The sequence below is a fragment of the Pelmatolapia mariae genome, linkage group LG3_W (assembly GCF_036321145.2).
Source record: "Pelmatolapia mariae isolate MD_Pm_ZW linkage group LG3_W, Pm_UMD_F_2, whole genome shotgun sequence".
NCBI classification, from domain to species: Eukaryota; Metazoa; Chordata; class Actinopteri; order Cichliformes; family Cichlidae; genus Pelmatolapia; species Pelmatolapia mariae.
Window position 1 is genome coordinate 12786883 of NC_086229.1, and position 27632 is coordinate 12814514.

The 27632-nt window shown below is 44.5% G+C and overlaps 2 protein-coding genes across 2 annotated transcripts in view; one reads left to right on the forward strand and one right to left on the reverse strand.

Moving 5' to 3' along the window:
• The window catches only part of LOC134620609 (uncharacterized), an 823316-nt gene that overhangs the window by 481202 nt on the left and 314482 nt on the right, over positions 1–27632 (forward strand). The gene's annotated exons all lie outside the window — the stretch shown is intronic.
• Positions 6191–22984, reverse strand: LOC134624192 (stonustoxin subunit alpha-like). The gene is made up of 4 exons (XM_063469179.2): positions 22935–22984; positions 22045–22218; positions 7277–7323; positions 6191–7128 (listed from the first exon to the last, which is right to left on the reverse strand). Exons 1-4 carry the CDS (start codon positions 22982–22984, stop codon positions 6587–6589), a joined length of 813 nt encoding a protein of 270 aa, XP_063325249.2. The 3' UTR covers positions 6191–6586.

A 27632-nucleotide genomic window follows, 5' to 3' on the forward strand; every position in this document is an offset into this window, starting at 1 on the left:
GGGTGTCAATTGCATTCAGAGACCAGTTGATCAAATCACTACAACAGCAACAATAACCCCTGAAAATACACGAAACTAAGAATAAAGCAGCGTTTTATCCTCCCTGTGTGTTTTAACACACTGATCCAGGATCAGATTCATGTTCCTGACCTGAGAGTTTACCTGTACACTAATGATGAATTCAGGGTCCTGCAGCAGTCTGTCGGCTCTACAGTACAACGGGGGGTTTTATTCTTCAGTCACTGCAAATATAAAATCTGCTGCCACCAAAGTCCATTGAAAAATCTGTAAATTTAAGAATTAAGTCTAATATCCCAAAACTACAATGCCATCATGGAATACACATCATAAATCTTAGTTTACACTCATGAATCATGTTGTACCCATTCGTAGTTACAGTTTGTTGTGCCATTCAAAAACCATTATGGCTCAGTAGAAGCTCTGAGGTCACTCTGTCAACATGTCAGCACACAAGCTCACACATGACTGCTTCATCAACATGGAGCTCTGAGTGTTTATTAAAGGATGAGTATACAACATACGAATGGTATACAAAATATACAAAATACAAATCAGTATACAAAATACGAATCAGGGCTGAGCCCCCAGTGTTTCCCCTGATCAGGTCTAAGATATCTGCCTGCACTGACTGCAGGGCCCAGCTACAGGATCATGTTCAGCTATAAATAGAATACATGTTTTACAGGGACTGTCAGCACTAAAGCTGTTTTGCAAAGAGGAATGGGCAAGGATTTCAGTCTCTAGATGTGCAAAGCTGGTAGAGACAGACCCTAAAAGACTGGCAGCTGTGATTGCAGCAAAAGGTGGTTCTACAAAGTATTGACTCAGGGGGCTGAATAATTACGCACACCCCACTTTTCAGTTATTTATTTGTAAAAAATGTTTGGAATCATGTATGATTTTCATTCCACTTCTCACGTGTACACCACTTTGTGTTGGTCTTTCACCTGGAATTCCAATAAAATTGATTCATGTTTCTGGCTGTAATGTGGGAAAGTTCAAGGGGGCCGAATACTTTTGCAAGCCACTGTATGTGTTATTTTGTACTGTGCTGCCCAAACTAAAGATCTGCTGAAGTGTTGGAAATGATTCAGATGTTTATTTTGGACGATACAGCAGAAGATCAGACATGAAAGTGGAGATAACACAGAAGACCTGCAGCAAAGGGTCAGAGGTCAGACTGGGCCACGTGATTCAACAATGAGCCAATGATCATCAAGTAGTGACTAAAGCAGAGCCCTGACGTTCTGACATTTATCACACAGTTAGAACAAATGTCTGCTGATGACTTCATCTCATGAAATGACTGATAGATGTCAATTCATTGATCAGCTGAGCTGCTGATCTTCATCGTGCACAGAAACATTCAGCTTGTTTCAATCAGTAAATAACTCCCACTACTCCCAGTTTGAACTGTTCCCACTCAAAATGCTGTCAGAACAATGATCATTGTAGAACTTCACAAACATCACGTGTTGTTTTCCACATGGAAGATCAGCAAACATACAGAAACTTCCTGTTGCCACACACGGCCTCTAAAATCTCTTCCACGCTTTCTGTCTGAAGTCCACTCTCTGTGTCGGATCCACAGGAAACAACAAGATCTTATTAACATGGTTTTCAATGTGTCTCCTTCCAAAAAGTCCAACCAGTGAACAAATGTGTATATTTGTGGAGGCCGAACAAAAGCATGACACATTTGTCTGTTTCTATAAACTGGTGTCAAACACAAATATGAAGAGTTTCATTGACAGACTCCAAAATGCCCCCGCAGTGAATCAAAGGGAAATCCTACAGTGTGCAGAGAATCTTAATGGCTCCAACATCAACACATCCACAATGTTGGATCCAGTTCTACCTCACAGAGTTACTAAGACACACCCTCTGCCAGCATTACAACAGCTCCACCTGCTTCACCTGCCTCCTCAGCCTCTGTACACCTGAAGAGAAAAGAAAGGCTCCAAAAGCTCAAATCTACAAAGGATTCATGAAGTTTCATCCAACAAGAACATGTTTGCCTTCCACAGTGTGCTGTTAGACACCACTGTACCTCTGCCATTTCAAAAAGAGCAGCTTGGGAACATTTTGGCTCCAAACACTTTGTGTTTAACTTCCTAATCTTTGTTTTCTTTGTGAACAACATCTGGAGCTTTTTGACTCATAGAAACATCATTTTGTTCTTTAGATGACAGCAGATTGGGACTGAATAATCAATCACTATCAAACCAATAAAGATGCTGATTTTACAGGAACTTTGTTGGAGAAGCTGGAAAGACATGAAACTGGTGGAGATCCCAAACCAGTTGATAGTGCTGATTATTCCAAATAAAGCTGTTTTCCATTTGAGATGACTTTCTGTCCTGATATATAATAAAGATGTGAGTTGTTTTTGAGCCCCTGTATTAAAAGTAGATCCAGTTTAAAGTCAGCTTGAGTTTGATGTCTTTATGTCAAAGCTGCTCATGATGTTGAGCTGCTGATGGAATAAAAACAGGTAAAAATCTGCCTCAATATAAAAGCATGTAGTCCAGACTTAAATGGAGCCTATTGTTAGCTGAGGTCCACACACAGTGTTTGACAGTGTAAACTGTGTGAAAGGGCTGCTGGTGGAGCTCACTAGGATGAGCAGGTGACCATGTGCCATGAGGTGGAGAGCAGCTGGCCTGGCTTTGATTCTGACCACGCCCCCTTTCTCTCTCCCTCTGCTTTGCTGTCACTTATCTTCACTGCTCTGTCCAATAAAGCTGAAAAAGGCCCCAAATCAAAGAAATCTGCTGCAGCCTCTGAAATGTCTTCTGTTTCCTTCCCGACGGCTTTTTCACCGTCAGCCCATCAGACAGTCCAGCAGCATTTATGATGATGTCATGATGTTGAAGAGACTGCTATGGTGGCCTCCCATGACCCCCAGCCTCATCTACACTGAGATGCAGACATTTGAAAACAACTGAATAATAGTCCAACACAACAGTCTGTGTACAGACACACACTGAGCTTTCATAGAGTCAAAGGAGTCAATCAAACACAGCTAGTTGAGTCATTTCTTGTGTGAGTCTAAAGTGAATCTAGTATTTGAAAGTCCACTTCCTGTATTTGTTGTTGAAGACTTCTTCAGCTTCTTCTCAAGGACATCAGCTGCTTGTTTGGCAGCAGAGGCAGTTAAGAAGCTTCCTGAAAAACACTGAACAGTGAGTTCACTGTGGCATATGACAAATTCAGCTTTCTATGTGCAAATGTGTCTGTGTCAACCTTTCAAATGCTGTTGAATCCAAAACATCAGCGGCTCCTTGGCTGCTCACTTCATGCACTTCTGTCTTTGTGACAGTCCAATGACATCACAGCTGTTTCCACCCCCAGTGTCTCAGGACTGGACACCTTTAAACATGTGGAGGATCAAACAGCCGTCCAGCTAAACATACATGAAACTATCAAAGCTGACAATCATTCCAATAACATCTAATGGTGCATATATATAGACACAGGACTACAAGGAAATGGCTCTCAGCATCTGGCTGTGGGAACAAATGATCCCTGTTTGTGTTCAAATTGTGTGCATGTTTTAGACGTGTGTCACATGTAGAAACACAAAAATGACACAAAGATGTGTTTGACACAACTGTGCAGCTGTAAGTTGTTTCTAATGATTCATTGAAGCTCTTCTAACATTCTGGAGACAATCAGTCCATGAATCTGTTCAACACCACAACAATTTGACTTCAATGTGAACGTTTGCCATTAAATAACCTTCTTCATCCAGGGCTGATAACTGCTAATATTGCCCACTGATGCACTGATTACATGAAGATTAACTGTCAGCTCCCTCAAAAATAAGAGCTTTTTTAAAACCTCAGACTAAGGTTTTATTTTGAAAGCCAGAGTTTGTTGAAGCTGTTTCCTGGAGCACAGGGGCGGATCTAGAAGGGTGGCATGGGGTGCCACCCTAAAATGATCCCTTGCCACCCCAAGTGCCACCCCAGTTTTGCATATGACAGTGTTGTTCATTAAAATAAGATAGCATTAACAGTTTGCGTACTCACTGCTGACAGCGTAGTTACTGTCAGCAGTGAGTATAAATGCTAAAACTGAATATATTGCATAGCGGTGCCCCCCCCCCCCCCCCCCCCCGCACCATTAACAAATGGTTCAGCCCATAGCAGGACGGCTTTTTTCTTGTTTTCAGTAGCAAGCGGTGCTTATGATTGTGCCAGAGCACATTTTGAACAACACCATGGCAATTTCGCTTTTTACACAGGTGGTTGGATGTTACACTCTGGAAATGGAAGGAAGGTGAGTGTTATTAACCCTCTGTGGTCCACGGACACGCTGCACCTCCAAATCACATGAAGGATTTAAGCTGATATAGCAACAAGCTGCAGCCACGCTGAGTCTCTATTTCAGCCCACATTGAAAGTTCGGACTTCAAAGTTTTTACATTTTAATTACAGACCAGTAAATCCAGAGTTATGATAATATATATAAGCCACGCTTTTTACTAAATACTGTTGTCACGTTTTTTTTTGTTTTGTGTGTGTGTGTGTGTGTGTGTGTGTGTGTGTGTGTGTGTGTGTGTGTGTCTGTGTGTGTCTGTGTGTGTGTGTTTTAAGCATTTTCTAAGGACAGCGCGAAAACAGGAAAGAAAGGAAAGAAAGCCACCTCTTTCCTATCGGTGGAAAAATGTACCATGTCGACCAATTTAAAAAAAAGTCAACACACGGGATTTGGTTGTTTAGGAAGAGGAAGGAAGGAAGGAATTTGGGGAGTGACGGTAACGGCAGCAAGACAGAGCGAGCGAGTGAGAGAGAGAGAGTTTTTAGATGTGGGAGATTTGTGATGTTTAGTGTGGATTGTATACTTAGTGTGTTGTGTAGTCGTTGTTTTGTTTTGTGTATCCGTCAGGGCACTAATGAATGTCACAAAGGCACATTTGTAACGTAAACACTGTCACTAAGTAGAAAACCAGCAGAGTGATACACCTCCTGTTGTCAAGCTTGCAGGTTTATCCCTGTGCTGCTCTCCTCTGTCTTTTGGTGGACAAACTTTTTTTTTACTGGCACACATAATTTGTGTGGCATCTTATTGTGACAACTGATTGTTCTCTCATTTAAATGGTTGTACAAAATGAAAAAAACGGCAGGTGTATTGGCTGCATTTTTAGATAAATAGTTGTATATGATTACAAAATGTACATTTTATATTTGCATTTCAAGTTATAAAAATTTACTCAACATGTCTGTGTTTTTTTTTTACAGCAAAAAAATACTACTAGGATTTGAAGTTCTTTGTGTGATTTCAGATCAGCAATACTAATGCAGTATGTCAGTGAAAAACAACTACATTCAGTTGAGCTGAAGAGAATGATACCAAACAAGCCAAGGGGAAAAAAATTCAATGAAACAATTTGAGGGTGAAATACAAACGTAAACTCAACAGGAGTCAAAAATGGCTGGTTTTATTTCAAACCTCAGAGGGTGAATCCAACAAATCATGAAAAATTAGGTTTAAATTTTTGTTCATCACATTGCAGATTTCTGACATTTTGTGTAATTTAAGCTGTAACAGTGTGATTGTTTTCTAACAAAAAACAGTGTGAAACGTAAGTTACACTTGTGTTTGTAAATGAACCGCCCCATGTTGTGTAGCTTTCTGGATTTTATACTTATTGGGCTACATATTTATTTATTATACAGGCTATACAGTACATAAGATCAAAACTCACATGTTTTATGTAACTAAAGTGTGTAATTATGTGGGCTACAGACAATAATTAAGTTATAGACTATATTTATATGAAAAATGTGTACCACCTGCATATGTGTTTGAAAAAAAAGGCTTTGATTTTGCCACCCCATTTGATTTCTTTTCCACCCTCATGCCACCCTAAGAAAATTTCTCTAGATCCGCCCCTGCTGGAGCAGGACCCTGAGCAATTACAAAAAGCAGATTTAAAAATACTTCATGTCATCTGTGCTCATTTAACTAATATCATGCAGGTCAATGAAGAATTCAGGCAGATGTTAGTGACATCAGAGCAGTACGTATTGATCTGTTCAATATGGAAGTTCATGTTTGTGTGATTGGATCAGTTTTAAAAAGCAGCTGTTTTTATAGAAGGACAGAAACATGAGAGATGCTGAATGTCTTTAATATTTGATACACTGAGTACTATTGGATGTCCACTTATACAGCCATGATGGAAACATACCATTAAGAAAGAGAAATCAAACATTTGGATTCATTTTAATGAGCTCATACTTGTTGAAAATGCAGAGGAGCTGGTTGTGAACTGAGCTTTAGAGAAACACAACATACTGAGATTCACTGTGAAGCTTTGAGGGGAAAAAGACAGAAAACAACATGTGGATCCTGGAATAATGGGAGCTTCCATCTTTAAAGGACTGAAGAGGAAGAAGTTTACAAGGAATCATTTAGAAGAGTTTCAAACATCAACTGATTGAATCCATGAATCTGAAAACGTGTTTGTGAGTGAAAGAGACAGACATGTACAGACTGAACTATCTGTTCAACAGTCAGAGTGTTTCTCTAACAGGAGACACTCTTTACACTCCACTCAGCACAGGGACACTGAGGCACCAGGATTGAACCCAAACCCAGGATAAAGAGGTTGAGTGAATGTGGTGTTGAATGTGTGGAGGTGGATCAGAGTGTCAGAGGAGACTCTGTAGAAGGACAGAGTGCCAGCAGGACAGTCCACATACACTGCTGCTCTGTTAGAGACAGAGGAGGAGGAGGAGGAGGAGGAGGAGGAGATGGGTGTTAGCCTGTTATTGTGCATGACATAAACAGGACCATCATCACAGCAGTACAGACTCCAGGACTGATCATTCCATCCAAACACACAGTCAAAACTGTTTCCTTTCCTTCTGATGCTTCTGTAACTCACTGATACCTCAACTGTTTCTTTCCACTCGACCTCCCAGTAACAGCGACCAGTCAGACCATTTCTACACAGCAGCTGATAAAAAAAATCAAATCTGTCTGGATGATCAGGATATGACTGAGCTTCCCACACATGTGTCACCTTCCTGTTGTTGTCAGACAGTTTGAGATATCTGTGTACTGTGTTTGTGTCGATTGTGAGTTGACAGGAATCTGATGGAGAGAACAAACACAATCCAGCTGCAGTTATTGATCCATCACCTGTTCATTGATTGACACTTTGATGATGACTCCTGACATGATGAAGATGGTTGAATGTGTGCTGCTTTGTTTTCATGAATCCCATTAAAAACACACTTACACTTCCTCAGACCTGGTCTCAACCATCGGACTCCAGCAGGCTCCACCCTGAAAGGAGGAGGGGTCAGAGCAGTCAGCATGCACACATGGACATTACATGGCTCTCATACACACACTGTTACACACTGATAAAGGAACAGTCCAACATTTTCACAAATACACTTCAATCCATACTTGGATCAAACTGCTGATGATTTAGACTGATCCTGGATCTGTCAGTACACCACTGTATTCAATTACATTTTACTGACTCAAATTTTGACTTTCATTATCTTTATATTCCTCTTCCACTTAGCTGGAAAGGACACCTCCCTGGCTGTAATTGCTGCCAGCTGTTTTTCTCCTCTTGCTGTCAGTGTGGTTACTGTACATGACCTCTGAATGAGTGCAACGTTTTAATGTCCAATATCTTTGTGGAACAACCTTCCTCAAAATATTAGGCAGGCATGATCCGTGGAGGTTTTCAAAGCCAAGTTAAAGAACCACTACTATGTACAGAATGTCTGTGCCAACTCTGCCTGGGACCTAATAAAGTGGCCATTCACTTTATGAGCCTTCTTTCTTCTGACCTGTTTACCTCCAACTTTTTATTAGCAGCAGCGATCAACAGATGGAGTCCGGCAGTATCAGAGTTGTTTTATTTATTTATTTATTTATTTTATTTCCTTACAGAACAGACTGTATGTTAACAGCACACAGAAATCACATTAACTTGTGCATTAAACATTTTAGTGGTTTCACAGTTGGAAGTGTTAGAGCTGACGGAGGTGCAACAAAAGTATTTATTCAGCCTGGTGCCAATGAAGTTACAGGTCTCTGAGAGCCAGAAATCTTGCTTGATGGTGGGTGGCCAAATACCCTTTTCCCACCCTAATTTGCAAATAAATTATTAAAAAATCAGACAAGGTGATTTTCTGCATTTTTTTCTTATTTTGTCTCTCGTAGTTGAAGTATACCTATGATGCAAATTATTGGCCTTTCTCAACTTTTTAAGTGGGAGCACTTTCACAATTGGTGGTTGACTAAATACTTTTGCCCCACTGTAGATAGAAGAGCAGCAGAACCCTTAGTCCTTCATCCTCTAACTGCTTCATGATGAAGTAACAAACCTGATCCAGGGGAAGTCATTTGTGTGCATTTAAGAGCTGCTTTGAATTCACACAAACTTTAGAACTGTCCTTCTTCTCCACGATTTTCCTGATTTAAAATTTCAGTATGATTCCTTTTTGTTCTCTCTCATATCTACCTTCATTGCTTTAATTATTCCCACTGTGGATTTGATCAAATTCTTTAGCTAGTATCTCTGCTTTTTCCCAATCTATACTTCATGTAGCTCTTTGACCTAGTAATACTCGATACTGTTCCTAACTTTACTCCACACATTCTGAGTTGGCGTAGTTCTTCCTAAAGTAGTGCAGCATTCCTGCCAGCGAGTCCTTTTAGCTTTCCTAACTGGTTCCTCTTCACTGCTGAGCTCTTCTATATTGTGCTTCTTTTAAGCTGCCTGAATGCTGTTTCTGTCCTTTTCTGCCGTGTTACATTGTTGATCCCACAATGGCTCTGGACTCTTCCTCTACTCTATTCATTCTATTTATAAGCTTTCTATAGATATCATCTCTGTCCTCCTCCATGCTAAGATCATCTAAGCCTCGCTTAACTTTAGACTTAAATATACTCCACTAAGCCTCGTCAAACTTCCACCTTCACTTCCTCGATCAGCTGTCATCTGCTGCGCGCGGACTGGCAGGCCTCTCTCTCTGGTAAGACCACAGGTGGAGGCGTCTGCTTCTACATTAATAGTGGCTGGTGCACAGATGTAACAGTGATTGCTCAGCACTGCTCTTCCTCTCTGGAATATGTTTTTATTCACTGCAAACCATTTTATTCTCCGCGGGAGTTTGCTTCATTCATCTTGCTGTTTACATCCCGCCAGATGCAGATGTGCAGGCAGCTCAGTGCACCCTCGTGGAGTAGATACTGCACATGGAGCGGACATTCACTCTCATTATTGCTCCTGGGGACTTTAACAAAGCCAATCTGAGCCAAGAGCTTCCCAAATACAAGCAGTATATTAAATGCCCGACCAGAGAGGAGAGGACATTGGACCACTGTTAAAGCACAATCAGCGGGGCCTATCGCGCGGTGCTGGATCATGTTGCTCCTTGTCTGGTTCCTGTCGTAAGCTCGGGTGGACGTGAGCCTGCTTGCCGGTGTTTTTCACGTCTTGGGCGTCGTGGAATAAACTTTTTGAATTTGCGCCCATTAACTTGGGCTTCACAGACAACTTCTGCCCAGACTCCAGCTCCAACGAGGATGGCTTTAATAAATGCCTGGTCCATAGCAAGTAAAACGTTTGTGTCAATGGAAATTGTACTGTCAGTATAATCTTTTAATGATATAAGTTTCCATATATGCTTAGAGGTGTATAATCGATTGTGTAGTGATAGGATGTGTGATCTTTAGTAGGCTTTGTTTGCATTCCAGGGTGTTCTGGTATTCAAACCCACATCCTGGGAGCATGGGAGAGGTGATACCTTCTTTTATTGTTTTACGGTAGGATAAACGTAGCTATGTCAGTTTTAGTCTAAGTGCCTTTTTTCCATATAGATGAACTGTTGGATTTTCCAGACCAGGAGGTTTAGGGAAGTCATATATGGGGTCATGCTTTGACCCCACACACACACACACACACACACACACACACACACACACACACACACACACACACACACACACCTAAACATCCACATTCCAATGTAAAGAACAAACACCCACTGATGTATAAATAAAGACCAGGGCAGTCTCAGAGCGCGAGTCTCAGAGCCCGCACTTCTGTGCGAGTTCTGTGGCTGCCCTTGCTTGCAAGTAACTAACTGCAGTGTGTTTCTCCTCTCTGATTCTCAACTGAAGAAGTGTTTTAGAATAAATCTCCTGACAGTTTGTCATAAACGATTTCTTTTCTTCAAATGGATTGGATCTCCTTTTTGTGACTGAGACATGGATGAAAATTGGTGAGTCTAGCTTCATTTCTGAAATATTGCCCCCTGACTGCTCATTTTTAAATGCTCCAAGGATATCAGGTAGAGGAGGAGGAATATTGACAGTTTTTAAAAATAACTTTAATTGCATGTAACTCCATGTACCGGTTCCACCCTCCAGTTTTGAACTTTTGATGTTTGAACTGGGAGGTTTTCAACCGGTTGTGTGTGTGGTAATCTACCGACCACCAAAGTTTAACAAAGACTTTTTAAATGACTTTTCATGTTTCTTGGCTGACATTGTGCCTAAATATGATCGGATTATAATAGTTGGTGATTTTAATATTCATGTCTGTTGCTCTGATGGACAGCTTGCTCAGGAGTTTTTAAATCTTATTCAGTCTTTTAACTTTGTACAGTCTGTACAAGGCCCTACACACCAGCAGGGGCACACTCTTGACCAGGAGTTATCGTGCAGTTTTATGTGTTTTTAATTTGGAAATTGGGGATTCAGTATTTTCTGATCACAAACCTGTTTTATTTGACATTTCTCTTGTGCATGAGTTTAAAGCTTGTGCTCCACCCAGATGCTGTCGAATATTTAATTCTTCCACTACTGCTCTCTTCTCCTCAACTTTTATAGAAAAAAAATGCTTTTATTGACCCTGAAATTAGTTTAGAACTTAGTCTGGATGAGCTGCTTTTGCAGTTCCAACAAACCTGTATTGAGACCCTAAACATTATGGCCCCACTAAAAACCAGGCGCCCTAAAAGTATTCCCCTGCCCTGGTTAAATGAAGCCACCCGAGCGGTCAGACATCAATGCAGGAGAGCAGAGCGAAAGTGGAAGAAGTACAAATTGCAGGTTTCTTTTAAAATGTTAAAGGACAGTTGGAAATGCTATCAAATTACAGTGAAAAATGAGAAAAACAGCCATTTTTCTCAGGTGATTGCATCAAATTGTCATAATCCCCGCTGTATAAAAGGCCCCAAAGTTCATATAATAGTTTATTGGTGTTTATAAGTTTGTATAAGTTCACTTAATTTTCAGTCTTCTGTCAGTATGAGCCAGCCCACCTTCTAGTGACATCATCCGGTTAGTAAGGTGGGCAGTTTAATGGCGGATGAGCAGTGTTGGTCTGGAGGGGTTGCACTGATTCCTGGGGAATGTTATGTGTGCGTAAATGACAAGTGAGTATTGACCTGTGTTGTATCTTGCCTTTGTTTGTGTCAGTACTGTAGTATGTTTACCATTTAGGAGCTAATTTAGTCCGTAGTCGGAGCGGTAGGCCACGCACGCAACGCGTGAGTTCACCCTCATTTCATATGCTAACCTATGTCGTTAGCTTATCCTGGTTTAGCTTTGTTGACGCATGTATGGCCGCTCGTATGTCCATAACGTCATTCCTGTGTTATCAAACCTTTTCTATATGTTGTATGTGATGCTTGTGATTGTTTACTTTAAAGTAGCAGCGTTTGTAGCAACAATTAGGTACGAGGATTAATAAAATAGCGATCGTAGTTTGACCGGAAGTATGGTGTTCCCGCTTGCCCTTCACAATAAGAGCATTACGGCTGGTTATAATGGAGAAGCTTTTATTTTGTACAACTACCGGAAGTAGTTCCTGTGTACTGACGGTAACTTAACCTCGCACTAATGCGGTTTAGTTGCATAGTGTGAGTAGTTTGAAGTGTATTGTATTGTCTTATTTCTATATATGTGATTATGTCAACTATGTTGGATCATGTTTATATTTGAGTGTTTTACTTGTCTATTCTCTTTATTTATCTTGTATTTCCATTGTTTATTTCCTTTGTAGAAAACCACACACACTCACACCTATGTACACTCGCTGTGTTTACAGCCCCAGGAATTGAGTGGCGACAATAAAGTGCCGCAAACTGAACCTCAAGCTCCCTTCTTCTTTCCTGCTCTGGGACAACTTGGCCTTAAGTGGTGTTCTGGCCGACACACCGGGGTGACCGTAGTGCTCAAAGTTTGAATCAGTGCCACAGCCGTGCCTATTTTTGATATCTCAACTACACCCACGCACTTTAAAAGACCATCAGTTCTATTTTAAATGTGCCCCAGTCTGCCACCCTGGAAGGCTCTGCTAATAGATGTAATCAGTTTCTTTCTTTTTTTGTAAACAAGGTTGAATCCATCAGGTCAGCAATAGTACCGCCTACATATGACCCATCCACGTTTAGTCCCTGTTCAGCTGCCTTATACCAGTTTGAACCCATCTCAATTACACTTCTTAACGAGATGGTTAGACAAAGTAAACCCTCTGGTTCTCCCGTGGATGTGATCCCTGCATGGCTCTTTAAAGAGGTTTTCCCTTCAATTGGAACCTCAGTCCTTGCTATTATAAATAGCAGTATTACTTCCAGTGTGGTTCCTGATGGTTTTAAACATGCAATTGTTAGTGGTGTTCTGGCCGACACACCGGGGTGACCGTAGTGCTCAAAGTTTGAATCAGTGCCACAGCCGTGCCTATTTTTGATATCTCAACTACATTTAATGGTCCTTCGAGCCGGATTGCACTAGGTTTGCCTCAGAGATGGAATCAGTCCCAGAGTATGAGGCTCGCGGCGCACGCCCCAAACGACATGCTCGCCCACCTGTGCGCTACGCAGATTATGAGGTGGAGTACCCAGGCTACATTAGCCAGGCATTTAAAGAGGATGTAGAGCTCACACACCAAGAGGACAAGGCCAGGATGACCTCCCTCGCTTCCCCCTTTAGCTACAACCTAGCCAGCCCTCAGAAGAGAGGGGATGCTATTCTCCATGAGACGGCCTCGCGCTATGGAGCTCAGAGCCAACAGCACATCCAGGAGAATCAGCTAGCCCCCCAGCTGTATCCAGAGAGAAGTCGTGGGGAACAAGCCTACGATCACTCTACTCCTCTACCCTTTGTGCTCCCCTATACACATCCAAATAAGGAAATAGGTGCAGAGTTAGAGGACATCCGTCAGGAGCGCCACCTCATCCAGCATACCCAGCAGCGTATGTCATCAGATCTGGTCGAGCTCAAGGCACTGCGAGCAGAAATGAGACAGTTAGTGGAAGCTGTCCATAGCATGCAGGGCCCATCTTCTCTCCGAACCAGTAAATTAATGCAGTCACTGCTACCGGGTGATGCAGCAGAGATTGAGGAGGATGATGACTGGCCTGCTCCACCACCGTGGCCAGATCCAGTTGAGGAAGCACCACTGCCTAGTGACCCACCAGCGTTGAACCCCCATCACATAAATGCATGTGTTTTTCCAGCCATTAAGACAGAGGCAATGGCAATCCCACCTGCTAATAAGTTTGTGGACCACCCAGGACAGAGTCTGTCACCAGATCCTCCCCCTGCTCCCAGGTTTCCAGATAAAGCCTCCCATAATCCACCTCCTTGGTTTAAGCCGGTTTATCTTCCACCTCACTCAGGCAATTTCCCACTGGGAGGGTCCAAGCATCCGCGCGCCACCTATGGGGACGGTAAGACTGAGCATGACTGTAATCCAGCATCCACTGAGCAGCAGTTCAATCTGTCCTCTACACAGCCACTGCCGGACAGACCGAATCTGGGCAGGACTTCTATTGCCTCAGAGACAGTTTACCGTGGTCCCCGCCCAACAATTCCCAACTTCTCAAGTCGAGACCCTAGTGAGTTTGCTAGGCTTAAGATGGCATTGGGGAATCTTCTACCTGAGGACGCGACTGAGCTGTTCAAGTATCAAGTGTTGGTTGATCACCTGCACCTAGAGGAGGCTAGATTAATAGCCGACGCTTACCTCAACTCTACCACACCCTTCACTGATACTATGGAGGCGCTCAATGACAAATACGGCCAGCCACATCAGATAGTGCTGAGGCGTATTGCTGCGATGATGGACTCACCTGACATCAGGCGTGGAGACGTCTCGGCATTTGAGAGATTTGCCCTCCAGATACCGTCACTAGTGGGGATGTTAAGGACACTAGGCCCAGAAGGAGAAGTGGAACTACATTGTGGTTCACATGTTGCTCGTCTGCTTAGTAAACTACCCCCCGAGCAGAGAGCAGAGTTCCGCCGCTGCATGTTCCAACAAGGTGTGAGGATGCATACCTTGGCAGATCTCGCAGGGTGGCTTAAGTATGAGTCCTGGTGCCAAGACTCTGAAGGGCAGCTAGCAGCGAAAGTGACAAAGGAGAAACAGTGGTCCAGGCCTGAGGTGCGCCAGGGTAAAAGATCCATCACAGTCCTTCATGGTGCAAAGGAGGTAACGACAAAGCCACAGGCAGTGAGGCCAGGTGGTGTGGCCAGTAAGAACAAACCATACTGTCCATTCTGTAACACAGAAGAGCACTATCTCAGCCAGTGCACAGTGGTATCCAAGTTGACAAAGGACCAGCTAACAGAGTGGATAAAGAGTAACAAGAGGTGCTGGCGCTGCGCACGGTCACACCAGGCGGCCCAGTGTAATCTGAGGAAGACGTGCAGCCTCTGCCAAGGGAAACACCTGCAGGTACTGCATGATGTCAACGTTAGAACACTGAAAGGGTCACCAACAACAGCGGTGGTGAGCGGTGACTCGAAGGCGGCGACCGACGTCCTGTACCTAGACAGACCCACTGAAGGCTGCAGAGTCCTTCTAAAGATCGTCAAAGTCTGCATTCATTATGGCAAGCGAACAATCAGCACTTATGCCGTCTTGGATGACGGGTCAGAGAGGACGATGCTTCTGCCAGAGGCTGCCGAGAAGTTAGGCATGCAAGGGGTCACAGAGGACGTCCCACTGCGCACGATTAGGCAGGACGTGCAGACTCTCAGAGGTGAGTCAGTGTCGTTCTCTGTTTCCTCTCCCTCAAGGCCCAGGACCAGGTTCAAGATTGCTGGGGCCTTCACTGCTGCACGCATCGGACTTGCAGGCCACACTTATCCCATGGAGCAACTCAGAGAAAGGTATAAACACCTGATTGGCCTTCCGATCCACACCTTGATAAATGTGAAACCTTTGCTACTCATTGGCAGTGACCATCCCCATCTGGTTACCCCCGTTGAACCAGTCAGGCTGGGACCTCCAGGAGGGCCTGCTGCTATTCGCACCAGGCTAGGTTGGGCGCTACAAGGGCCAGCAAGTATAGTTGGCCAGTTTGCCCAACCACAGCAGTGCCTGCTGACAACTGTGGCACCTCAGGTCAGTGAATTAATGAAACATGTGGAGAAACTATGGCAGGTCGACATCATTCCATTCCGAAACGAGAAGCTTGTTACTCGTTCAAGGCAAGACCAAGAGGCCATACGCATTCTGGAGACCAGAACTGTCCGAGTAGAGGTTGAAGGCATACTTCGCTATGCCACCCCACTGCTTCGTCGGAAGGGGATGCCTCTACTGCAGGCCACCAAAGACGCTGTCATGCCAAGTCTACGGGGTGTGGAGAGAAGGCTGGCCAAAGACCCAGAACGAGCTGAAGCCTACAAGGTGGAGATGGAGAAGCTTATCAAGGCTGGCTCCATCGTTAAGTGTGGCTCTGAGACACCTGTGACGGAAGGTCAGGAGGCGTGGTACATCCCCCATCACATGGTGAGCCATAATGGCAAGAACCGCTTGGTTTTCAACTGCTCATTTCAGTACAGAGGACAGAACCTGAACGACTACCTGCTGCCTGGGCCCACCTTAGGTGCGTCTCTTCTGGGAGTTCTATTGCACTTCAGAGAGCATGCAGTTGCAGTGAGTGGGGACATTAAAGGCATGTTCCACCAGGTTTGTCTCTTACCAGAAGATCGTGCCCTGCTCAAATTTGTCTGGCGCGACATCAGTGACGAGAGCCCTCCAGCAGTCTACGAGTGGCAGGTGCTCCCGTTTGGAACCACGTGTAGCCCCTGCTGTGCCACATTCGCCCTGCAGCGTCACGTCATGAATAACAGCCAGCCAGATGACGACGTGAGACTCTCAGTCGAAAGGTGTTTTTATGTGGATAACTGCCTTCAGAGTTTCCCCACCGTGGGAGAGGCAAGGAACCTTGTCGACAAGTTACGGGCCATCCTAGCCTCAGCAGGGTTTGACCTACGACAGTGGGCCAGCAATGAACGTGAGGTCATCAATCATTTACCAGAAGAGAGCTGCTCTGCTAGTGTGGAGCTATGGCTGGCCCAGAACAAGGTAGATACCCCAGAATCTACCCTTGGATTGAGCTGGCTATTCCACACAGATGTCCTAGGCTACAAGCACCGTCAAGTTCCATATGCAGTCCCCACGATGCGCAATATCTACAAGGTCCTGGCCAGCCAGTACGACCCCCTAGGGTTCATCTTACCCTACACAACCAGAGCGAAGGTAATCATCCGCCATCTTTGGGACAAGCAAAGGGATTGGGACGACCCACATCTACCTCTGGAGCTTATGCAGCAGTGGACAGCCTGGGAGGAAGAACTGCAATATCTGCCTGAAGTTACCCTTCCCCGACCATATGTGCCTAAGCAAGTGGACACCTTCGGCTGTCAGAGAGAGGTACACATATTTTGTGATGCCTCTGAAGAAGCTTATGGCTCAGTAGCTTACCTCCGGACCACTGGCAGAAATGGAGAAGTGCATCTTTCGTTCTTGGTGGCCCGGTCCAGGGTTGCCCCCAAGCGGTTTCACTCCATGCCCCGATTGGAGCTCTGTGCTGCACTCACTGGGGCACAGCTCTCACAAGTGCTGGAAAGGGAGCTCACCCTTAGAATTGACCAGACGGTCCTATGGTCTGATTCTACAACAGTGCTGACATGGCTGAGGTCTGAATCCTGCCGATTTAAGGTCTTCGTTGGCACTCGTATAGCCGAGATACAAGAGCTGACAGACAGGCACTCCTGGAGATACGTCGACTCTGGCAGGAATCCAGCCGATGATGTGACACGGGGGAAGAAGCTGAAAGAGCTCGCTCTACCGAATAGATGGAGCCAAGGACCATCCTTTCTCCTTCACAGTTCAGACTCCTGGCCAGAGGATCTCACGGTTGACCAAGCAGATGATGCCGCGGAGCTGCGCAAAGCTGTGTTCTGTGGGACCACTGCAGCTGCACCATCAGGTCAGCCAACTTCAGTTTTGAGCCGCTACAGAACCTGGAGTGAGATGTTAGAGGTTGCAGCGCGGGAGCTGCATGGGGCGGCCCAACCAGATGTTCATCCCACTGCTGAGGACTATCGCGAGGCGGAGAGGCTGATCCTACAGAGGGCCCAGATGGATAGTTTCCCGGAGGAGTACAATCTGTTGAAAGTTGGTAAGCCAGTTCCCAGGAGCAGTCGTCTTCTCTCTCTGTCACCCGAGGTGGATGAGACCAGACAGCTCATTTGTGTTGGAGGACGACTTCGTCAATCTGAAGATTTGGCACTGGAGACACTCCATCCGATTATCCTGGACCCAGGCCACCCAGTGACCAAACTCCTGATCCAAGACTTTGACAGCCGCCTCCATCATCCTGGAGCCGAAGCTCTGCGGGTGTTCGCAGAGCTTCGGCGCTCCTACTGGATTCTGCGAGGGCGTGAAGCTGTCCGGCGCTACCAACACCTCTGTGCTGATTGTCAAAGGTGGAGAGCTAGACCTACAGTGCCGAAGATGGCAGACCTGCCAGCAGCCCGGCTACGTCTATATAAACCGGCTTTCTACTCTACGGGAATGGACTGCTTCGGGCCGTTTGAGGTCAAGGTTGGACGGCGTATTGAGAAGAGATGGGGAATCATATTCAAGTGCCTTACCACCAGGGCAGTCCACTTGGATGTTCTTAACACCATTGATGCAGACGCATTCCTGATGGCTCTTCGGCGATTTGTCGCCCGTAGAGGTACACCTGTCGAGCTGTTTTCAGACCAGGGGACCAACTTCAGGGGAGGTGAGAGGGAACTGCGTGAGACCTTTCTGAAGATGGCCCCGGAACTACAACAGCTTCTTGCACCCCAGAAGATCAGCTTCCGCTTTAATCCTCCAGGTGCCCCACACTTTGGGGGAGCATGGGAAAGGGAGGTTCGGTCGGTTAAGTATGCCCTCTATGCTACAGTTGGTGCTCAGTCAGTTCCAGAAGAAGTGCTTCGCACTGTACTCATCGAGGTGGAAGGGATACTCAATAGTAAACCACTGGGGTATGTGTCGTCCGATGCCAGAGATGCAGATCCAGTGACTCCCAATGTTCTTCTGATGGGGCGGCCGGATGGATCGCTACCTCAGATAGTATACTCAGAGAATGAGCTCCTCAGTCGCCGTCGCTGGAAGCATTCCCAGGTGTTGGCTGACCATTTCTGGTCACGTTTCATCCGTCAGTACATTCCCACTCTGCAGACTCGCCAGAAGTGGCAATCGACAGCAGCTGATTTGGCTGAGGACTCTGTGGTGATGATCGCTGATCCACAGCTTCCCAGGGCTCTCTGGCCTGTGGGGAGGGTGATTAAAACTCATCCTAGCCCTGAAGGACGCATCAGGTCGGTTGACGTGAAGGTGAAGGAGAGAGTCTACACTCGGCCAGTTGCCAGACTGGTTGTCCTCCCTGCGCTCCCCTCTGGGGAAGATGAGGACAGCTCTGCGTCGAACTCACCACAACCCTAGAACTTTGTTGCCTTATTGATGAGCAAATGTCTTATATACATTTGGGGGCGGCTGTATAAAAGGCCCCAAAGTTCATATAATAGTTTATTGGTGTTTATAAGTTTGTATAAGTTCATTTAATGTTCAGTCTTCTGTCAGTATGAGCCAGCCCACCTTCTAGTGACATCATCCGGTTAGTAAGGTGGGCAGTTTAATGGCGGATGAGCAGTGTTGGTCTGGAGGGGTTGCACTGATTCCTGGGGAATGTTATGTGTGCGTAAATGACAAGTGAGTATTGACCTGTGTTGTATCTTGCCTTTGTTTGTGTCAGTACTGTAGTATGTTTACCATTTAGGAGCTAATTTAGTCCGTAGTCGGAGCGGTAGGCCACGCACGCAACGCGTGAGTTCACCCTCATTTCATATGCTAACCTATGTCGTTAGCTTATCCTGGTTTAGCTTTGTTGACGCATGTACGGCCGCTCGTATGTCCATAACGTCATTCCTGTGTTATCAAACCTTCTCTATATGTTGTATGTGATGCTTGTGATTGTTTACTTTAAAGTAGCAGCGTTTGTAGCAACAATTAGGTACGAGGATTAATAAAATAGCGATCGTAGTTTGACCGGAAGTACGGTGTTCCCGCTTGCCCTTCACAATAAGAGCATTACGGCTGGTTATAATGGAGAAGCTTTTATTTTGTACAACTACCGGAAGTAGTTCCTGTGTACTGACGGTAACTTAACCTCGCACTAATGCGGTTTAGTTGCATAGTGTGAGTAGTTTGAAGTGTATTGTATTGTCTTATTTCTATATATGTGATTATGTCAACTATGTTGGATCATGTTTATATTTGAGTGTTTTACTTGTCTATTCTCTTTATTTATCTTGTATTTCCATTGTTTATTTCCTTTGTAGAAAACCACACACACTCACACCTATGTACACTCGCTGTGTTTACAGCCCCAGGAATTGAGTGGCGACAATAAAGTGCCGCAAACTGAACCTCAAGCTCCCTTCTTCTTTCCTGCTCTGGGACAACTTGGCCTTAAGTGGTGTTCTGGCCGACACACCGGGGTGACCGTAGTGCTCAAAGTTTGAATCAGTGCCACAGCCGTGCCTATTTTTGATATCTCAACTACACCCGCGCATTTTAAAAGACCATCAGTTCTATTTTAAATGTGCCCCAGTCTGCCACCCTGGAAGGCTCTGCTAATAGATGTAATCAGTTTCTTTCTTTTTTTGTAAACAAGGTTGAATCCATCAGGTCAGCAATAGTACCGCCTACATATGACCCATCCACGTTTAATCCCTGTTCAGCTGCCTTATACCAGTTTGAACCCATCTCAATTACACTTCTTAACGAGATGGTTAGACAAAGTAAACCCTCTGGTTCTCCCGTGGATGTGATCCCTGCATGGCTCTTTAAAGAGGTTTTCCCTTCAATTGGAACCTCAGTCCTTGCTATTATAAATAGCAGTATTACTTCCAGTGTGGTTCCTGATGGTTTTAAACATGCAATTGTTAGCCCTTTATTTAACCTGGCCTTGATCCTTCAGTTTGCTCAAATTTTAGACCTATTTCAAGGCTTTCATTCCTTTCAAAGTTATTGGAAAACATAGTTTTTGGCCAACTGAATACGTTTCATGATGCTAATGGCGTCATAGAACTTTGTTTTAAACATCTACACTCCACTGAAACAGCACTTTTACGTGTTTTTAACAATATGTTTTTAGCTACTGATTGTGGAAGTTCTGTGATCCTTGCGCTTTTACATCTTACTGCAGCGTTTGACACTGTTGATCACAATATTCTTATCTCTCGTTTGGAACACCTGGTTGGCATCAAAGGTGCAGCACTGGATTGGCTTCGCTCATATTTGAGTGGTAGAATGTTTATTATTAAAGTTAAAAATTTTGAGTCCACCTCAGCCCCCCTTCCTTGTGGGGTACCCCAGGGCTCAATCCTTGGCCCTCTTCTTTTTTCATTATACCCTTTGGGGTCTATTTTTAGAAAACACGAAATATCATTTCACTGCTACACAGATGACTGCCAAATTTATTTGCCTTTAGCACCAAATGGCCCAGGCTCCATCCAAATCCTTTTGAACTGCCTTGAAGATGTCAAAGCTGGGATGGCTCTGAACTTTTTGAGTTTCAATGAGAGTAAAATGGAGATGATTGTATTTAGACCTAATAATATTTCATGCAACCCGCTCGTAAATTGTGGTTGGCTAGGGTCTTATATCAAGCAGCATGTGACAAACTTGGGAGTCATTATGGACTCAGATTTTAAATTGAACAAACATATTAGTTCGGTGTTGCAAAAAAGCTTTTTCCAGTTGAGGCAAATAGCTAAGCTGAAGCCAGTTTTGTCAAGACGTGACATGGAGAAGGTAATACATGCCTTTATTTCAACACGGCTTGACTACTGTAATGCACTGTTTTGTGGAGTCAGCCAACAATCTCTTGCTCGTCTTCAGCTCATTCAAAATGCTGCTGCCCGCCTCCTAATTGGTACCCACAGCCATGAACATGTAACACCTATCCTGTCTTCTCTTCATTGGCTTCCTCTTCATCACAGAATTAATTTCAAAGTCCTAACACTGGTTTATAAATGCCTTAATGGCCTTGCTCACCCATACCTTTCCGAGTTACTTCAGCCTTATATTCCTTCACGGACCCTCAGATCAGCTGACCAGCTGCTGTTGGTTGTCCCAGAATCGAGGCTTAAACGTAGAGGAGAACGAGCCTTTTCAGTTATGGCCCCAAAACTTTGGAATACGCTGCCTTTAAATATTAGACAGGCTTCTGCGTTTCCTGTTTTTAAAATGCTTTTGAAAACACACCTTTTTTCGATAGCATTCAGACTGGCTTGAGTTGACATGGCTTTTATGTGTTTTATTTATTATTTTATATATACTGTCCTCTTATCCTGTGCCTGCTTTGGATTTCTGTTTTATGGACTTTGTAATGAGAAATAGTTTTCATCTTTGGCTAAAGCTAGACTACCAGTTTCTGTGATTTTAGTGGTTCTTTTAATCCAGATTAGATATTTCCTGTCTATACAAAGAGAAAAATAGTGTTAAATATAATAACACATCTACAATTGTTCCTGGAGAAGTTCACCCTGGAGACCTCCTACATTAATACCCTTTATTGATCAGTTCATGTGCCATCTTTATGAAACAAACAGAAAGTGAGTGAAAGACACAGGAAATGTTTCCAGCTCTTCCTCCTCTATCAGACATTCTCTCCATACCTGAGAGTGTCCAGTCTCCAGCCTGTTTCCTTCAGTCCAGGTGACAGCAGCTTCATTCCTGAGTCTCCTGGATGATTGTAGCGCAGGTCCAGCTCTCTCAGATGGGAGGGGTTGGAGCTCAGAGCTGAAGCCAGAAAAGTACAGCCTTCCTCTGTGATCAGACAGCCTGACAGCCTGATGACACACAAAACAACAATCCAACTGTGACCAAAGAAGTCATCCCCTAGAAGCAGTAATAACTGTGCATTATGAAGGTCAAAAACATCTGCAGTGCTAATTGAATTTTCGGTTCAAGTTATTTATACACTGCCAAATCACAAGAAAAGCCACCTTGAGGCGTTTTATGTTGTAAGGTAGACCCTATGATAATACCTACAGAGAAAAACCCAACAATCACATGACCCCCCTGTGATCAAGCACAGGAAGGAAAAAGTCGTTTTTAACAGGTAGTGAATCGCTACCTTATCGTGGGGGAGGGGTTTGTGTGTCCCAGGGATCCCAGGGGCTATGGTGTTTGGGGGCTTTTGCCCCCTGGTAGGGTCTCCCATGGCAAATTGGTCCTAGTAAGTAATTAAGTAAGTCCAATATATAGACGTTCCCACACACTCCAAAGGACACATTTTGGATCTTGTTTGCTGTATCGGTGTCACCCCTAAAAATTGTGCTGTATTGGACATGCCTTTTTCAGACCATAAATTAGTTTTATTCAATGCTAGTCTCCCAATATACAAAAATAAACAAAACCGCTCAATTACTTTTAGAAATATTAGGGGCATTGATCTATCAGCTCTTTCCCATGGCATTAATAACTTACCTACCATTGATGCCTCAGCTTCCATAGACGACCTGGTATCTCACTATAACAATGAACTTATCAACCTCTTAGATACCTTGGCTCCCCAAAAAACTCGAACTGTTTCTTTCTCTCGCTCTGCGCCATGGTATTCATCTGAACTTCGCCAACTTAAAGCTACTGGACGCCGCCTAGAACGTCTCTCCAGGAAAACAGGACTTACTATTCACAAGGACATGTATCTCAGCCATATACAACACTATAAAGAAGCTATTCATCATGCTAAATCTGCTTACTACACCTCTGTTATTGAATCTGCTGAAGGAAACATTCGCACTTTGTTTTCTACATTGTATAATATTGTTAAACCCCCAGATACCTCTGCCATACATACACACTCTGCCGCAGTTTGCAACAAATTTATGGACTTTTTTTACACCAAGATTGAGAATCTTCATCAACAATTGCCCTCATCCTGTGAAATGGTCAATTGTTCTATCTGCATTTTTTGCCCTTCTCAGCTGTCATCCTCTCTATCCAATTTTGATCTTCCCACAATAACTCAGCTATCTTCCATAATTACTAACTTAAAGTCATCATCATGTAAACTTGATCCACTGCCGACAAATCTTGTTAAACTCTCATTCCCGTCTCTTGCCCCACTGATTGCTAATATCGTACACTCCTCTCTTATATCTGGTTCTGTTCCTTCTTCTCTTAAAACTGCATTAATAACTCCAATACTGAAAAAGAATGGTTCAGATCCCTCCAATCTAAATAATTTCAGGCCAATTTCAAATCTCTCTTTCCTAGCAAAAATTCTTGAAAAGATAGTGGCTGCACAGGTTCATCATCATCTCATTGGAAATAACTTGTACGAACAGTTTCAGTCTGGCTTCCGTTCATGTCACAGTACAGAAACAGCCCTAGTAAAAATCACCAATGATCTTCTGCTTGCAGCTGATTCTGGACTTATATCCATCCTCATTCTCCTTGACCTTACAGCAGCTTTTGATACTATGTGAAGGGAGTCACCAGGCTGAAGAAGTAGTCCTATCGGGCTTTGTTAGCCTGTGGGACTCCGGAGGCAGCCGACAGGTATCGACAGGCCAAGCGGAATGCGGCTCAGGCAGTGGCTGAAGCAAAAACTCAGGTGTGGGAGGAGTTCGGAGAGGCCATGGAAAAAGACTTTCAGACTGCCTCGAAGAGATTCTGGCAAACCGTCAGGCATCTCAGGAGGGGAAAGCGGTGCTCTACCTGCACTGTGTATAGTGCTGGCGGAGCGCTGCTGATGTCTACTGAGAAAATTGTCAGGCGGTGGAAGGAATATTTCGAGCACCACCTTAATTCCACTGACACGTCTTCAGAGGAGGAAGCAGAGTCTGGGGATGAGGGGAATGACCCTGCCAATTTCCGGGGGCGAGGTCACTGAGGCAGTTAAACAACTCCTTGGTGGCAGAGCCCCTGGTGTTGATGAAGTCCACCCCGAGTTCCTGAAGGCTCTGGACGTTGTAGGGCTGTCCTGGTTGACACGCCTCTACAATGTTGCGTGGAGATCAGGGGCAGTACCCCTGGACTGGCAGACCGGGGTGGTGGTCTCCATCTTTAAGAAGGGAGACCGGAGGGTGTGTTCCAACTACAGCGGGATCACACTCCTCAGCCTCCCTGGGAAAGTCTATGCCATGGTGCTGGAAAGGAGAGTTTGTCCACTAGTTGAACCTCGGATACAGGAGGAACAATGCGGTTTTCGTCCTGGTCGCAGAACACTGGACCAGATCTTTATCCTCTCAAGGACACTTGAGGGTGCATGGGAGTTTGCCCAGCCAGTCTACATGTGTTTTGTGGACTTGGAGAACGCATTCAACCGTGTCCCTCGGGGTGTCCTGTGGGAGGTGTTGCGGGAGTATGGGGTGTCTGGCCCATTGCTACGGGCCATTCGATCCCTATACAACCGTTGCAAGTGTTTGTTTTGCATTGCCGGCAATAAGTCGGACTCGTTCCCGGTGGGTGATGGGCTCCGCCAGGGCTGCCCTTTGTCACCGGTTCTGTTCATAATTTTTATGGACAGGATTTCTAGGCACAGCCAAATGGTGGAGGGCTTTCACTTTGGTGGCCTTAGAATCTTATCTCTGCTTTTTGCAGATGATGTGGTTCTGTTAGATTCATCGGGTGAAGGCCTCCAGCTTGCACTAGAACGGTTAGCAGCCGAGTGTGAAGCAGCGGGAATGAGGATCAGCACCTCCAAATCTGAGGCCATGGTTCTCAGCCTGAAAAGGGTGGAGTGCCCACTCCGGGTCGGGGATGAGTTCCTGCCCCAAGTGGAGGAGTTCAAGTAACTCAGGATCTTGTTTGTGAGTGATGGGAGAAGGGAGCTGGAGATCGACAGACGGATTGGTGCTGCGGCTGCAGTGATACGGACGCTGCACCGGTCCGTCGTGGTGAAGAGGGAGCTGAGTGTAAAAGCAAAGCTCTCAATTTGCCTCCTGGGCGCCTCCTGGGTGAGTTGTTCCGGGCATGTCCCACCGGGAGGAGGCCCCAGGGCAAACCCAGGACACGCTGGAGAGATTATATCTCTTGGCTGGCCTGGGAACACCTTGGTGTTCCCCCGGATAAACTGGAGGAGGTGGCTGGGGAGAGGGAGGTCTGGGCTTCTCTGCTTAGGCTGCTGCCCCCGCAACCCAACCTCGGGTAAAGCGGATGAAGATGAATGAATGAATGAATGAATGCTTTATTGGCCATATGCAGGTTTCCCCGCAGAGGAATAGAACCCCCCCCCCCCCCCGACCTACACACACAACCTAGACATCACATGGGAATACAGGTCGGAGATCGGCAGCGTTACAGAAAAACAGTGAAAAGTACACAACAATGGGAAAGTACAAGAGGATAAAAAGAGACCTCTACTCATGCTGGGCACATGTGGGAGGACAGCATGAGAACAGGAAACAAAAAAACTCCTCTGCACAGAAAGCACATAAATGTCCACAGTACAACATTTGAGCACGTGACAAGCCACAGGGTTTGGGTAGGGGGTGAGGAGTAATCACGAGGAAACACAGCAGTCATCCTGCACAGCGCTACCATTCCAGTGCGGCACAGAGACCCGCCGTCTTCCCCCGCAGGAAACAAGCATCGAAGCCGTTTGATGGAAGAGTGACGTAAAACCCCTGCGACCTGACAGTCATGCTGACCCGTTACCAAGGTTACCAAGGTGTGTGTGAGGTCCGGAGTTTGTTATGCGATGTTTTTAAGCTCACTGGCTTTAACCCAGCTATTAAACTTTTCAGGCCAGTTCCTCCATTTCACCAGGAAATAAATCTGACCCCTCTGTTTACGTTTTGAGAGAATTTTGTCTATGTGATAGAGCTTATCCTTGACAAGAGCGTTTTTCTGCAGCTCATGCTCGTAAAAACTACCGATAATTTCTTCCCCATCGTAATCCTTGATTTTATACACAGGAGGGTCTCTAGGTATGCATTGGTCAATAGTAAATACCTCGCTTGTGAACGTTTGGTCATAACGCTTATCAAACACAGCTCTAACTTTAGACAACCTCACATGATCTCCCTTTTTAAATTTCATGGGCTTTTTTCTACAACGAGAGGAAGTTGAAGTGCCATATAGGTTTTGAAATACTAACGCTGCGTTATCTGAATTTACTTGATTCGGGGCCATTTTTATGGAACGATGATAGCTAGTGTTATAGCTGTGTAATAAATCTTGTAACACATCGATATATCTATGTGTATTTGCAGCTGTGAAATATCTATACATGTTACTTTTAAGAGTTCTATTAAACCTTTCACAGACTGAGGCTTTTAGATCGCTCCCTGTAGCAAAATGATTTATACCATGCTTTTTCATTAAAGATTGAAAACTGGAATTAAAAAATTCCTTTCCACTATCTGTTTGTAGCTTTTGAGGGATTTGGCTATCTTTTAAGACAGACTCAAAAGCCTTAGTGACTTGAACGCCTGTTTTGTTTTTCAAGACTCTTGCATAAGCTTTTTTAGAGAAAACATCTATAACTGTAAGTAAATATTGATAACCATCATTATGCCCGGATAACGCTCTCATATCACAAAGGTCTGCTTGAAGTTGATTAAGAGGTCTGGGGACAAACACACGGTTTCTCGGAAAGCGCAGGCGTGCAGCTCGGTGTAAGGTGTAAGCGTCCTGTTCTGCGAGGAAATTTTGAGCTGTTTGCATGTTAATCTTTGTACCAGTTTCATCCTGTACGCTTTTAATCAATTTTTGCACTCCGCAAAAACTACCGGGGTGAGATGGTTCGTAATATGCCCGTTCCAATAGAATCTGCTCTGCCATGTGTGATCTTTCAAGTTATGTTTAACTATGGTTTTATTTCATGATCGAGCGGTAACTTATGTCATGTAACGAGTTTACAAAAATATTTTATTTGATGTAATGAAAAACATTACACTTTGATTCTAGTAAAACAAAAATAATCAGTTTGATTCTTGCAATGCTTTTCCAAAAAGTTTTTATTTCATGTAATGGTTTTCCAAAAACAGTTTTATTTGATGTAATGAAAAACAATACATTTTGAATGGGTAAAAAACAAATAATGCGATTGATTCTTGCAATGCTTTTCCAAAAAGTTTTTATTTGATGTCACGGTTTTCCAAAAACAATACATTTGAAGAACTAAAAACAAAAACCGAAAAGTAAGAAAAACCAACAGAGAAAAACAAGAAAGCTAAAAACAAGAAAAATAATAGGCAAGAGAAGAAAAAATTCTAGGACAGCCACAGTGAGTAATTGTCATCTAGTACTT

Excerpts from the sequence above, each read along its gene's own strand:
- LOC134624192 (XM_063469179.2), bottom strand. The coding sequence starts at position 22,984 with ATGGCGCAGAGCGAGAGAAAGAAACAGTTCGAGTTTTTTGGGGAGCCA. Across the intron at positions 22,219-22,934 it reads GAGTTTTTTGGGGAGCCAAG|GCTGTCAGGCTGTCTGATCA; the intron begins GTATCTAAGAGG and ends GTGTGTCATCAG. Across the intron at positions 7,129-7,276 it reads GAGACCAGGTCTGAGGAAGT|ATTCCTGTCAACTCACAATC; the intron begins GTAAGTGTGTTT and ends TCTCTCCATCAG.